Here is a 15094-nt window from a genome sequence, read left to right as displayed (position 1 = left end):
TGAAGTTCAGACCAACAAACATAAAAACAGCGGCTGCAAAATAAATTCTCATATCCTATATGCACATTCAAATATTACTCACTGCTAGAGCAATCTTTTTTGCTTTACTTATTTTTGGATACTGACATGTTTTCAGTACGATGTGTAACAGTTTGTCTCCACTTCTCTCTCATTCATATACTTGAAGTTTTATTTTTAATGTAGCATCACGATGCAACAATGCAGTATATGGAAGCACAAGGCAATTGTCCACAAAGCTTCAAAAACTGTAAAAAGAAGAAATTGTTTTCTTTTCATTTTTTTTTTTGATCCAAAGAAAACCTTTGATTTCTTCTGCTCTTGCTTTAAGCTGTCTCCAAAATGGGATAATACCCTCCCTAGTTCTCTTCCTAGACACAACTTTTCATATGACCAAATTAATTTAGAAATAAAGCGAAGCAGAACTCAGTCGTATGTTTGTTCATAATTTCCTATCTTTAATAAAATAGTAAAATATACTTGTCAAGGGCTTGGCTGTGACTGTATACAGAGACTATTTATAAATAGCCTCTCTCCATTTATTTCATTTGTAACGGACTGTGTACTAAGATTATAAGGCAGTTGTAACAGGATTCTCAGGATAACTGAAAGCTTAATATGGTTTTCCTCATGAGTCAGGATAAAGGCTTTTTTAATAAGCTCAGAGTGGGGAGAGAGAGAAAAAAAGAGTGCATATGTGCATAGTAGGAGAAGGATAGATTTTCAGCATATAGTCATTTAAATACTGATCAACGAAGACTGGTAATGACTCTACCATAAAATATCTTAGAACTGAGACTGTGATCCAGAGTAGGGCTAAGCCTTACTCACTCAAGAGTGATATGTAAACCCTCCTCCTGACCAGAGAGAAATAAAAAAGGACATGTCAATGCTTCCTTCAATCTCAAATTCATTAATTTTATGCCAAAAAGCTGCATGTTGGTGCAATAAGTCACTGCAAAATAAAACACATTACAACAAATCCTAGTAATAAGCCATTGACAACTACTGGACTGGGCTACGGCACTCGGTATGCAGGAGCAGCATTGCTCACTTCTGCTATGATTGTCAAATGGTGGAACATCCTTCCATGAATTCAACACTTGAGACAGAACGGCAAAGACATAAGGCCCACCAATGCTTTACCCATATTTTTAAAGGCACTGAAACAGACAACAGATATATTCCTTTGTACCATCAGTTAAAAAGTTTTCAAAATATAAGTCTTTATATGAAAATGTTCCTTATTGCATGGTAAGTTGATCTTCAATTTCTTCACCTCAAGAATAAAATGGTCTTCCCTTTTCTGGTGTTTGTAATCTGTTCAGCCTGGCTACCTGAGATGGTGAAGGTGGTACATCTTGCCTGAAAGGACCTTTAGGAGGGGTATAATTAGGGTCTTGAATTTTTTTATATGAGTCATAGTTGCTAGGCCCCTCAGAAGAAGTTTTTTTTTTCAGTTGTTGTTCTTTCCGTCTCTGCTCTTGACGGAGCAGTTCTTGTGTTTCTAGCATTACCCTGGCATTGAAGCCATGTCCCCCCATATAGCCGTTCCTCGATCCCTGGTAGCTGGAATATCTGGGATTTTCCTTTGCAGTCTGGAAACCTTCACCAGGGGAATAGCTCTGCTCCCAGGAGTCTTGAGATACAGAACTGGCATTTTTTCTGCTTTGCCTGGAAAGAAAAATGGAAGAGGCTTTTAAGATGAATGTTCTGTTTCTCCTTCTCCTGCTATTGACAACAATCCCTGAAAAGAAAACTGCTTCTGCAATACCATCAGGTTTCCTCCAGCTATAGCATTCTCCAGAAGTCATGTTCTCTTCTGTCCCAAAGAGGCATCCTGCCTCTTTTGCTGGAAGAGCATTTCCTATAGAGTTGAACTATATTTCTAGGCCTCTCCAGGAGGAAAATCCATCCAGTGCTACAACAATCATCATGTTCTCAAAAAAAAAGTGCCACAATTCAGTTGCAGACTAGGAAAGACCATACGCAATGCTCTGCTTCCTAAGAAACCAGATATCAGCCAGCACTTGTAAAGCCACTCATGAAAGATTTGAACCTAGTCTCACACTTGATTAAAAATGCAACAGGCAGATCTTTAAAACACTTGCTCCAACACTGCAAAAAATCAGAAGATAAAGCTCATTATTGAGAGGTAGTTACACAGATGAGAGCTTCTTCCTCCCATTTCCAGAACTAAGGAATTTGGTGATATCAGGACTGTTTCCCAGTTTGCTATAGCTTTCATAAAAGAAAAGGCAGAGATAACCTTTATTGCTCTTTTTTTTTTTTTTTTTTTTTTTTTGACTCCATGAGGAAGATAAATAAAACAAATACATATAGGAATTACAAATTCTTATCTCCTTTCACAATAAATCATCACATTATTTTGAAGACAGATTATGGATTTGAAATGGCTTTAATTTGCTATCAAGATGCTAGATGCTTTTATGAATTGAAAATAAGATTGGTGATGATGAAGTAAAACAATTTTGTGCTTCAGCAAAAGAGATACCCACTTTGAGATTAAAATTAGTGTACGAGACTCAAGCACTAAAACAAAATATATTGCGACTTTAATCAATAAGAAAATCATTTAGAAAATCATATATGGCTTGGTTTTTCACATCAACACATGTGACTCAATGTGGCCTCATCCGATTAATATGCAGTGGAGAGACAGGAGACAGAGAATTTTTCTACCATTAGTAAAGGTAACGAGTCACCTAATGTTTTTGCAATCATCCTTCTACACATATAATTTGAAAATGACCATATTCACCTTATTTCATAATAGATTTTGAGATCTCTGGATGAAAATTGTTATTCAGGAGGAATGTAGATTATTACAGCATAAATTACAACATAATGTAAATTCTTATGCAAATTTTTATAGCTGTTCTTGGTATTTGCATATCCAACTTTGCCAAAAACCCAATGTTTCTGAGCCATGTTCTATCACTCCCTGGAACAAGAGCAAATTGAACTAACCTCTTTAGGATACGAAACTCAGATTGCTGATCTAGAGCAAGATAAATTTTAAGTACTAGAAAATTAACTTGGAGTTAAACATTGCTTTTACAGTTTCATGTGGGACAAGAGGATGACTAGTTGAACTGATTTAATTTACTGTTTTCTGGTACTTGTTCAAAATTAGTTGGCCCACTTTCCTTGTCTTTCTGGGAAGATCCTTTAAAATTGACTCAAGAGTTTATTTGCCTTCAGTACTAATGATTTGAATGTACAAAGGGAAAAAAAGGAGGGTCCTAGAGACTATACAAGATGAAAAGCAACAAAGCTCAAGAATGAAGCCAGTGCACAAACTTTAATCATTACAAATCCACAGTTGCAACATTAAGCTTGGGGCCCAAGTTTCAGAGCAAGTAAGGTTTCTTTAAAGATCAGTCACAGAGTTACAAACAGTTTATAATGCCAGAGAACTGGACTTCCCAGCTTGTTATAGGAGTTTCCTGGTATTTACAGCACTCAACTTTAGCCCAAGGTCCTGAAATTCTGTCTGCTCTCAGCACAGCTTAAATACCCAGAGTGCTCAAAGTCATGAAATTACCATTATTTACACAGTAACATGCATTGCTAGCTTGCTAGTCATTTCTCATGTTGAAAACTGCACTAAGTGAAGTTCTCAGCCGCTCTTTTCAAAACAAGCATTTCTATAATCTGGAGTATTATTTTCCAAATTTATTGTAGATTAATTTTCTCCTTAGCGTTGTTAATTTCTGCCACTGGAACTGCATTACAACTGACTTCCAAGTTTTAACTGATACCAGCGATTGAGCAGAACAGGGTAAGTGAGTTTTAAGAATCATAGTTTTACAACTAAAAATAACCCCCCCACAATTTAAAAGCAACACTACCATCTGTGCTTTTCCACTGAATCTCTGCATTGCTGAGGCAAGCAAAACTGAAAGATAAATTCTCAGTAAAAACAATATGGCATTAATAGGTGTGGTCACTTCAGAAGGAAGGTAGACATAGAAGCAAAAGGAATATAAAGATTTTCAAAATGACAAACTAACAATCTAAGAAAACACAGCAACTTTACATTTTCAATTCCCTCTTTGCAAATTTAATAGAACCTACACTGAAATATGTTATAGCATGTGAAAATCTGAAAGATCTGTTTTATTTTCAAAGATGTTGGTAGGATAAGAGTTCATGATTAGATAATTTTGATTATGAAGCTTGAATTTGTTTCCAAAAAAAGAGTTAAGAAACACTTGGTAAAACACATGCTGTCACAATTTTTTTTTCCCCACATCATTTCCATACACGGCACAGAAAACAATATAACCTTGTTGGAAGGGAATTTGACACCAACCTCAGGTGTAAAAGATTCTTCATTCAGCCACTGACACCGATATTTGAAAATGCAGACTAGTTGCATAACGCTTAACTATGAGTGTTAATTTTCAATACAAGTTGGGCAAACTTTTATTAATTCTTAAAGCTAAATATCAAGTAAAAGACATTTTATCAAACATATCATTTTAAAAAAATCTAAGATTCATCTAAGATTTTTTAAAAATACAGATTTTTCTTTTTAGACAGAAAGTGTATTAATTTTCAGTATTCCATTGCTAAAGACCCAGTAACTTAGAAGAAATGTATATCTTGGAAACTTGAAGGCCCCTGATTTTTTGGATAGAGTTTCTCAGTTCCATATTCTGTTGCATGAGATCTTGAGATTTTTTTTTCCTTTTAATTTTTTCTCTGTATTAGCAGCACAAAGATAAAATTTCTTCCCACTAAGGAATTAGGCAACAGAAAAAAAAACCCATCTGATATGTCAAAAGGGGACAATCCATGCCATGCTCAGGTGTCTTTTGTAATTGCAGAAAATTAAACTGGATGGTGTCCCACAAAGAATAGCTTTGTTTTAATGTCTCAATTCTGTTGGGTGCTGAGTGTCATCAAATCCCACTGAAATCAGCTCTGAAGTAATTCTCCTAAAATAAACAGCTTCCACATGCTCTCACTTAAGAAATTTTATGCCTCTTCCACACTGAATACATTCCACCTTATATCAATGCTAAACAAAAGCGTCTGCACTAAGTACAACATTTTCCTTCCACAAACGAAATTAGCTCCAGGCTCACGTACACCAAATAGCTCCAGACAGTTACCATACCTGGGTAATGAGCTGTACTGCCGCTGAGCTTGCTGGAAACTCTCTCTTTCTTCTTGCCGCTGCCGCTGCATTTGAACCTCTACTGATACTGAGTGTCTGCCACTCTGTGAGTACGTCTTGGTGCTTGGCTACAAAATGAAAATGAAAATGTCTTAAACAAAGCAGACCAAAGAGCTATCATTTAAATTGCTATTCTATGCATACAGTTGTATTTGTTTAATATGTGGTTCAGGTAGCCCTTTCATAATGATACCTTAAATATTGACTCATAACAGTAGTCTGTGCTACAGATTCTGTTTCTGACCTACCATTTCTGAGATGTATCGGGAAAATATTGGTCCAGAATGGGCTATGCTTTTAGAGTAACAATGACATTTTAATTAAATCAGTGGAACTGATCTTCAGACACTTTACGTTAGCCTAACCATGGTAATGTGAAGTTTTACACCCCATGGAGGATCTGAGGGAGGAGGGAGCAAAGCAGCTCTTTGGAACCTCCCCAGTATGCTCAAGCAATGCTCTCCCTCAGCGGAGCCTTCCTATTCTGCTGTTGGTCCAGATATGTACCACTTGCTTTTCTGACAGACACGGAAACATTTGCTGGTTCAATATGATCAACTAGATAAATTGAGCAAGTCTCTTGTGGACAATGGGGAATCCTGTATATCTGAGAAGGATTTTAGATAACATCTTAATGAGGTGACAGTGTGAAACTTTGAGGCTAATACTAAGAGCAGGTGAAAATGGATCGCTTTTCTGGGAATACAGAACATTACTGGTCAAGATCTTTTGATTATGAAAAAGTTTACTGTTGTACAGATATCATTTTTTATTTTACATTACTACTTTCTTCAGATTTAGTGAATTCAAGTTGCAAAACAGGGTGCCACAAAAGTCAAATAATGTTATGGGCTTTTCTTGTTGTTTTAATAAGGTTTTGCCTAACAAAGAAATAGAACATTATCTCCTTAAAATTAGCAGTTCTATTCAAAACACATAAGTCTAATCACTGGGAGGTTAGGGAGCATAACTGCTTCTCTAAGCCTGGGACTGAAACAGCTTGTCTCAGACTTGCTTTTCTTAAAATACTTTTTGACTTTTTATCTGTGCCTTCCCTCAAAGTGAACATCTCTTTTGTTTTTTGCCATTATAATTTCGGCAGTAGAAAGATATCATAATGGCTGACAAATATCTGTAAGATAAAAGGCTTTTCAGAAGCTTCATACATTGAAGATAAGTTTTAGAAACTAGAAAGTTGTAATTTGTGACATAAACTTCTCCTTTGTCTTACTGTGTAGTCAAGTACCTGCAGGTAGCCAGAAACACAACAAATTTGGAACAGTGTATAACTTTTAGAAACTCAATTTTCAATAACAATTTGGTGAATAATGGCTTTTCCTGTTACAAGATTATTGTGCAAAAGAATCAGAATGTGAAAGCATAGACTATGAGTAATGGAGAATTTGTTTAAGAGGAGTCTTAATGCAACATGGATACCTATTTCAGAATAGATTTACTTGATAAAAACCTCAGTAAAACAGCATTTCTAGTGAAAAATGCTTTAGGAATGGTATGATGAAGCAACAAGTTGAGAAAACAGAATCGTGTGCCAGCCTTGTGGGAAATTTTCTGAGAGATGAATAAGCTGTACATTATGTATGTCCAAATCAACAACCCCCCCATAGAGATTTCCTACTATATTAAATAAGGGCAACACATACAGAGGAGACTTTCAGTTATTGCATATGTCAACATTTCTAACTTTCTTGACTTTATTGAGAGTCTTCTGACATTTGGTATTTTATTGAAGGGCTCAGCTTATGGAAGTGAGTGATTACCTGAAAATGAGAAGATTTATTTGTGAATGCTCTCCAGTGTGGTTATAAGCAGCTCACAGGGAACCAAGGGGAAAGTGAGAGGTTCCCATCTCAACTTCTCCATAAGGAGTAAAAACATTTAAACTAAGATTTTACAGCACAGGGAATGAATAAATTATCAAACAGGTGGAGCTGGAATTGATTGGCTGCTCAATTTAGGTTTATGCAAGGCACTAAAATGCATCATCTAGAAAGCATGAATGCAAGTACACGCACACAAACATGCAGAGAGCTGAAGTTACCACAAGAGCCTTTAAAAAGAGACTGGGGCTCTGAAAACCCTAATGGACTATGAACCGACTAAGATAAAAATGTAGCTTCAGATTTATTTATTTTTTTTTTTCACACAAGAACCAATGGTGAAATAGAGGCAGAGGCTATCATGCCTCTCTGCCCGCTTTAGCACATGCCCAGAATGCAGTCTAGGGAGTCAGGTCTGGATTCTCAGCAGTTCACAAAGAATTTCATCTAATGGACATTTGTAATTTGATGGGTCTAAAGGCAAACATCTAAAATCCATTATCTGATTTTCTGAAGGTATGAGTACCTGTATGCCCTATTAAATTAAATGGGTTTGCAATACTTAACTAATCTGAAAGGGATACTTATTTAGAGTCCTGTCTGCATGCTGTCCATATCTACAATAAGTTATTCATAAAATCGAATTTGCTATCTGATTTCAAGCATCCAAAACCATGGCAATGAGACAAAAATACTCCATCCATATGTAATCTCATATTCCATAACATATACACACAGAGACAGGTACATTCAACCATCTCATTAATGAAAAGGCTTTTCTTTTAAATCTTTTCATTAAAAACCTCAGTGATACCATAGTGAATGCCCTTGATACATGGTTATAATGATATAAATACTTAACCTATTCCTTTTTGGATCCTTCACTTGTTCAGAAAAATGCAAATCTCCGTACAGTGATTTATCTTTTCAATATGCTTTCAATTAAAGCATCTAAACCAAAAATATTTATATCATAAGTAACCTTTGTCTTCAAAAGCTAATTGGCAATTTTTTTCTCAATCCCCAAAATATACTTTTATACATATATATATATTTATATAACACATATACACATCTATAAACATGCATACCCCATTCATGTCAGCACAAAATGGAGGTAATTAGAAAAAAAAGTTGAACTATTTTCACATCTTTTAACAGCAACAAAAAAAAAATGATTACACATAACAGGAATTTTAACACTGCTATCAACACAAAGCTAAGTACAATTCTAACAACCTGAAATCATCCAACAAATCTGGCAACAGCTTGGTCTTCACAGTACAGATTGATAAGAACTCTGGCCTTGTTTGCAATGAGATGTATGACAAGCACTGACCTTTTAAATCAGAATGCAGTCAAGGCCACAATAACAACCAAGGCTGCATTATACAAATAAATGTATGTTCATGTCTTCCATAATATCTTTAAGTGGCAATGATAGTTATTACATTCTGCTTTGTTAAACAATATTCAGCACGTAAAATTATGCCTTAAGATAAATGAAATTACACAGTTCTCTTCTTAAAGAAACATTAATTTAAAACCAGGGCTGCAAAGTTAAAAGTTTCTACAGATTTCTTATGCAAACAAATTTTTTTCATTTCACAGAGAATGTACTCCCATGGCTCATGTTGTACGGAAGACCATCAGCAGTAAAAGGCAGCATATTTTAGGAATAAAGGTCCCTCCTCTCTTTCCTAGCTAAAGCAGTGGGTGATCACAGTTTCTTTCCCTGCAGAGTGGCATTTCTGCCCATGGTGGGTAGCTCACTGTGGTGTGACAGCCTGGATCGTCTAGCATTGGCCCAAATTGAAGTTGCCACAGAATTAGAGAGCAGAGATCACAGGGGCAATCCAGGGCACTGGGTTTTCAGGGACATCCAACCAATTCAGATGACAGCAGATCCACCAGTTGAGGTGACAGACCTATCTCACAGCCTATTGCCATAGGCAGAAGCTTGGAGAAATCTTACTCAAACCCACAGAACTTCTTTGTGCTAAATGTTAGTTAATATTTAATATGGAGATTACTAAAGAAACAAATATCTTAATATTTTCCCAGTTATTAAAAAAGACCATTATTTAATATTTAAATAAATGTGCTAACTTTCTTCCAGATTAAGCTCTGTGTTTAACCAAGAAGCTTCAAGTTCACCTGGGAAGTTGGTAGACACAAGGCCCCAAAAAAGTCTGTGGTTCGTACGGTGCAGCACTAATTAGAAAAAGATAAGATTAAATGACCTTGCCTTCTTTATGTGTAAATGTACTTGGCACAGATAACAGACAATCCAGTAACTGTGTATATCAAAATTCAGAATGGTAAAAGATATTCAGTGGTTCTGGGAGGTGTCATTGAAAATTGTTTCTATGGTGAATGGAACATATAGCAGTATTTCTTTAAAAAATTGTCAACAGGTGTGTGTATTAATTCAAACACCATATGATAAGAAAATCTCATCCCTTCATATATGTTTCTATGGTGTATATGCAGGAAGCTGAATGGCATGGTATGGAACTAAGATTTCCATTCTGTGTATGGCAGCAGCAGAAAGAAAATCTTCCCTATGGTAGAAACAAACCACTCAAAGAGCCCTGAAATGCTTCCTGGGGTATTTACATGCACTGCATGCCTGTCAGCTATAAATATGTTTGTTTGCAAACTAAAATTATTTAATTTCTTTTTAAAATCCTCTATCTTCATTTTCTGTTTCACATAAATTAGTAGATTGAAACTAGTGGGGGGGAAAGGTTTAAAATATAAGATTTTAAAGTCAGAGTCTAAATCTTTGCAAGAAATCACTAGTATTTCATTAAAACCTTCCCAGGTTTGACACAGAATGGATATTAACTATACAACTGAAGAGAAAGGGCCTGTGGAGAGGCTGCCCTGCATAATTTTGGCTTCCTCTCTTCAAGAGATTGGGGTAGGAGAAACAGCAATTTAGCTCCTAAGGTATTCTTTGTCTACTGCAATAGTCCATTAGATATTGCCTAATATATTGAATAAAATATCCTGAAAGAGACTCTTGAGATGGATTAATAACAGAGAGACTTAATATACTACTCTCCTTTCTCATTAGTGTTGAGTAATTCTACATAACTTACTGTCTGATATAAAATTTAAAATGTTTGTTTTGAATATAGTCTGTTACTCATTTTTCCAGGTAAAATATGTTACAGTGGAAGTTATAGTGATAAAAATCAGGCTTTTGTTTTTCTAAAAGAATGTTAGATTATTTAGAATTCATTATGTCCTTGAATAGGTCAAGGACTTCAATACAGCTATAAGAAACAAGTACCATAAACAGATTTTTTTTTTCTTTAAATCTGTCTTAGAAACACACAGTAGAGAAAACAAGCATAGTCCCTAAATTTTCTGAGCATTTATCTATCAAGCCATGCCTAAGTACATTATTAGGACCTCTGGAGACCTTCCTCTATGAAAATCATGCAGTTATTTACCTTTCACAAATTTGTGCACATACTTCAAGCTTTACTGAAATAAGTCAGCTAGTATATTTATTTTGACCCAGTTAGATGTTACCTTTAGAAAAAAAAAAATAAAATCTTTTTGACTCCTAAATGTTTAAAGTGGAGTTTGCTCAGTTTCTCTCTCAATGCCAGTTTTCTCCCACCATCCAAATAGATACAGGATGTCTGGAGAAGAGTGTATTTCTGAGTGGAATTTGCCAATTTCCATTTTTAGCACTGATTTTTTTAAATTTAAGATGAAAAAAATAAACCACCAACTCTTGTCCCTTCTACATCTTTGAGGGGTTTTTTTAATCATTGGTTTGCTTCTGCAAGCAGGACTGGAAAGCACTTGTAGTGCTTTCAATGGATTTAATATGCTCTTTTTTTTTTTTTTTTTTTAATTGGATTGTTCACTCCCATGACATTTAGGGCTATAATGCTATGTTTTTATTACTGAAGGTGGGGACCTGTTAATTAAGATGTGACTAGGCAAAAATACAAGATACAGAACAAATTACAATCAAAATCCCCCAAACCTCAGGACTGGTGCAAGCAAGGATAAATCTCAGCAGACTCAATATCACCCAGAAAACAAAAACTAGAGACTCAACTTTGGTGCCAAACAGAAAAATCAGCCCCCAAGAATCCTGCACTGGGATAAAAATATCATAGCAACAGCAAGGGCCTTAACTATTAGCAGACATACTGTGATTCCATGCAATTCTACATGCCCAGATATACATTTCTGCAAACTCTGACTGGAATTAACACCGGCAGGATTAAAATGGATTAATCATAGTTTATGGTTTGTTTGTTTGTTTGTCTGTTGTTTTTTCCTGTGTAACATCAGAAGTACAGTATTGCCCTTGAAACTCTCTTGTACCTTGTTTTTTGGAACACAAAAAATAAAAAAGCCATGTAAGAGAAAAAACAATTATGAAGCCTGAAAAAGTTATCTTAAAATAAACAAATGCAAAAACCTTTTCCATAGAGCTTTGACAGTAGTGGGTTTTAGAGATGCTGCGACAGTTAGTCAGTTATTAAACCTTAACAGCATGTCATTCAAATGGCCTTGAGCAGCAATGTTACGCTGCTTAATAGACAGTGTCATCTCATTCCAGCACTATCACTTTTTGTGTCTGTTAAACTGCCTGGTGCTGTATGAACATTCGTAGGCAGTCAAGTATTTTGTTTACTGGCAGGGCAAACACAGCTGGGCAAGAAGTCCAGCTATGTCACATTGCTGATCTACAGAGAAATAATTTTCACCTGACGGGAACAGCCAGAAAAGGATGGGGTCAGGCACCAGTCTCTCTGCCGTGGGTATCGCTGAAAGCCAGCATGATGTGCTCCATGGTATAGAGATCTCCAACTTGTGGAGGAGACTGAAGGTATTTATCACAGGTAACCAGACTTCTGTGTCCCAGGCCATTAATAGTCGGGCATGGATTGGAGTTAGTGACATTCACAGGATTATTTTGATAATATATTAGTGGGTTTCTGAGATATTGAGCTCCTCTGAATATCCTCAGAGCTGCCAGAATTCTATCAGAATCCATTATGTAGGCTGCAAACTTTGTGTTCATTTACACTTCTTTAAAGTAACCAATAGTCCCACATCACATTAGCACTTTGTTCCCTCTCCTCAACCCTCATATCATCTTATGAATGAGAAATGCAAAGTACTTATCACCTCACAGCATACACTTCTCCGTGGATGGTTTTTTTTTCTCTTTCTCTATCCAGACCAGGCCAGAGTTGTCTGCTGTCATGTGCTCAGGGGCTTCTCTGGCTGTAAAGCCTTTTGTTTATGTGGGCTGCAGAAGCCATCTCCCTCAGGTGAAAACACACTTTTCAACAATGGTCCAAGTACAGGTGCTCTTTTCACTGCTGTGGTTCGTAACCAACAGCTTACAGATGGAGAAGACTGAAAAGACGTTGATGAATATATCCAAGTATTTTCCTGCATACATATTATAAACCACTTTTGCATTTTTTTATGTCACTGGTATTTAATAATACATCTGGATCTGTTTTGAGAGGGTGTCTTAACAAAGTCCACCACTTTAGACTAATATGTTAAAGTAATACACACTCCTTAAGAGAGGGGGTTATGGTTCCTTAGCACCGAAATGACTGTGAACTGCTGAAACAGATGAGATCATTGCTTTATCCTTTCCAAGCACTGTGATCTTGGAAGGCTGAGTATATGATGGAAAAAAATAAAAAAAAATTAAAAATACCCTGGGCCAATTTTTTTTAAAGTACTTATCTAAAATAAAACATTTGTTCACCTATGTATTTAACAACAGAGTAGCTCCCAGAAAAGCAACAATAAGCTTCAGAATTAATATTAATACATTAAGCAGAATTAGCCACTTTGAGCTCATTTGCATGATCTGTAGAAGGGGAGTAAACAGAGAGATCCCATTTGTTTGAATAAGAGGAAAAGGAAAGGTCAATGTTCTGACCCACAATTTAGGAAATTATTCCATTCCTAAGGTAATCAGCCTGTCATCCAAATAACTCCCTCCTCGCTCATTACAAGAAACTATAATAAAAGCCAAGTTGCCTGTCTAAAGTTGCTATGGCATTTAGATATACAACAATTTGGCCCATGACCTTCAGTAGTTAAGCTCCCAAGTCTTCAAGAGTGCAAGTTTTTGTCATACAGTTTTCCCAAGAATGCTGCTCAAATCTCTCATTTGGAGACTAAAGAGCAGTTGATATGCATAATGGAAAGTACCTCCTACATCCAGCCCCACTTTCACCCAAAAACTGCTACACTTTAACTGTGATGAGCAATCACATTATCTTTACCACATCAAATTGAAAACATCTGGCCATAAAAAAAAATGTTTATTTTATTTATTCAATTTCAGAGAAGGTTAGAGGTTTTCTAACATGGGAAAAGAGAAGTCTATATCCTGATACAGTATGTTAAGCAGTGTTAGATCATTTAGGGATACATCTACCTTTGTTCCACCCCATGCTGCATGTCAAAAATACCACAGGTTCAAAGTGGTGAGTTTAAGATGGACAAGCACACAAAGACCCAACCAAAAGTAAAAAAATCTTCTATATCAACCACAATAGGCCACCGAAGATGTCATATGCATTATGATGTCACTCAGGTTATTCTCAGTGACCTGTACACACAGATGCTGATCTTCAGCTATTTCCAGCTTGGTCTCGTGTGCATCATAACACTATGGAATGATAACCCATCATCTACACTGGCTTTTGGAGGAAGCTGTGAGAGATTCTACTACCGTCATCATACAGCTCTCATTTTTTGGGGGGCACAAACAAATTGTTCACCATCTTTATTATGGGATTTTAAACAAAAATACAATGAAATATTTGTCCCACATTAAAGGGTCCTAATTTAGTATATGTAATTGACTAAAAAGCAACATTGATTCATTCAATTATGTTAAACAAGATAAGCACATGGATTTACATAATTGTATCACATTGCTAGATCAGATTGAACAGGATTTAAATGATCCATTAGGATGTATGTCTCAAGACAGAACTGTCTTGGCTAATATAAGTGGCAAAAGGGTACTACTGCAAAGCATACTATTAAGTATATCTCTCCTTTTTTACTGTGAAAATACATGGCTTTTCCTCTTAAGGAAAAGAACTAATCGCAGTGATACTGGTTCAGAGAAAATACCATATACAAGTTTACATGTTCTCTCTAAATTATTTATCATTACTGTGTGTTTTATTCTGATTTTACTAGAAAAAATCAAAATAATTGATATTGTCTTTGAGGCAAAAAAAATTCCAAGTAGTAACCCACAGAGTTGAGGGTCTAAATACAGAGCTATATGCACACAGGACAGATATAGCTGAAAAAAATTAAAAATGAAATAGACATCAATGAACTAAAACCAGGGATAACAGAAAGGGCAGAAGTCAGAGGCAGAGGATGCTGCATCCCTATTGTTTTGCTCCCAATCAGCCCTGGGACAGTGGGAGTTAGGGAACCTTTCCAGATTTCACACACTTACCCATGGCTGCTCAAAACTATAAGTACGTCTCCTGTCTTCCACGTCCTCATCTTGCTTTGCTTGCTGAAACTCTTGCCTGAGGCGCTGTATCCGGTCGTGATTGTTAGGGGTTGATCTGGTGCTAAAAGAGAGAGTATGGACGTGATCAATATACTTAGGAACTGGCATCTGTGACTGCAATTTCTTAGCAAGGGACTGCTACTACAATGCAGGAGTACAGACTTAAAAACAGTTTCCAAGCATTTAGTACAAAGAACTTTAGTGTTTTAAAAATGAATAATGCTGTTTCATTTATAAAGAAACTTCGGATGGTGTAAGGATAAGACAAATGAGGCTGTTCCTGAAAATCATCAAAAGTTGCTTGGCATCTTTTCAGTCTATGTCACTCCCAGAAATGAAGAGGAATACATGTGCTAGGGTCAGACTTAACATAAAGGGAAATTAAGAGAAAAGTCCTAATGATCTCTGCTACTGAATAAACATGAAAGATACTTTTCCTAATCAATAAACTGTAGTACTGTCAGATCTGTA

The 15094-nt window shown here is 36.1% G+C and overlaps 1 protein-coding gene across 1 annotated transcript; it reads right to left on the bottom strand.

The window, feature by feature from the left end:
• Nucleotides 1–614: 614 nt before the first annotated feature.
• On the bottom strand, nt 615–14684 carry LOC104530269 (partitioning defective 3 homolog; the record flags this gene model as incomplete). The annotated part of the gene is made up of 3 exons (XM_010174801.1): nt 615–1692; nt 5168–5295; nt 14564–14684. Coding segments are annotated over 3 exons (643 nt in total), but the record flags the coding sequence as incomplete, so codon positions are not given.
• Nucleotides 14685–15094: the final 410 nt, after the last annotated feature.

Source organism: Antrostomus carolinensis, unplaced genomic scaffold (genome assembly GCF_000700745.2).
Source record: "Antrostomus carolinensis isolate BGI_N321 unplaced genomic scaffold, ASM70074v2 scaffold6979, whole genome shotgun sequence".
In the NCBI taxonomy this organism is placed as follows: domain Eukaryota; kingdom Metazoa; phylum Chordata; class Aves; order Caprimulgiformes; family Caprimulgidae; genus Antrostomus; species Antrostomus carolinensis.
Note: the sequence above shows the minus strand (reverse complement) of the source record. Positions and strands in the feature narration are given on the sequence as shown.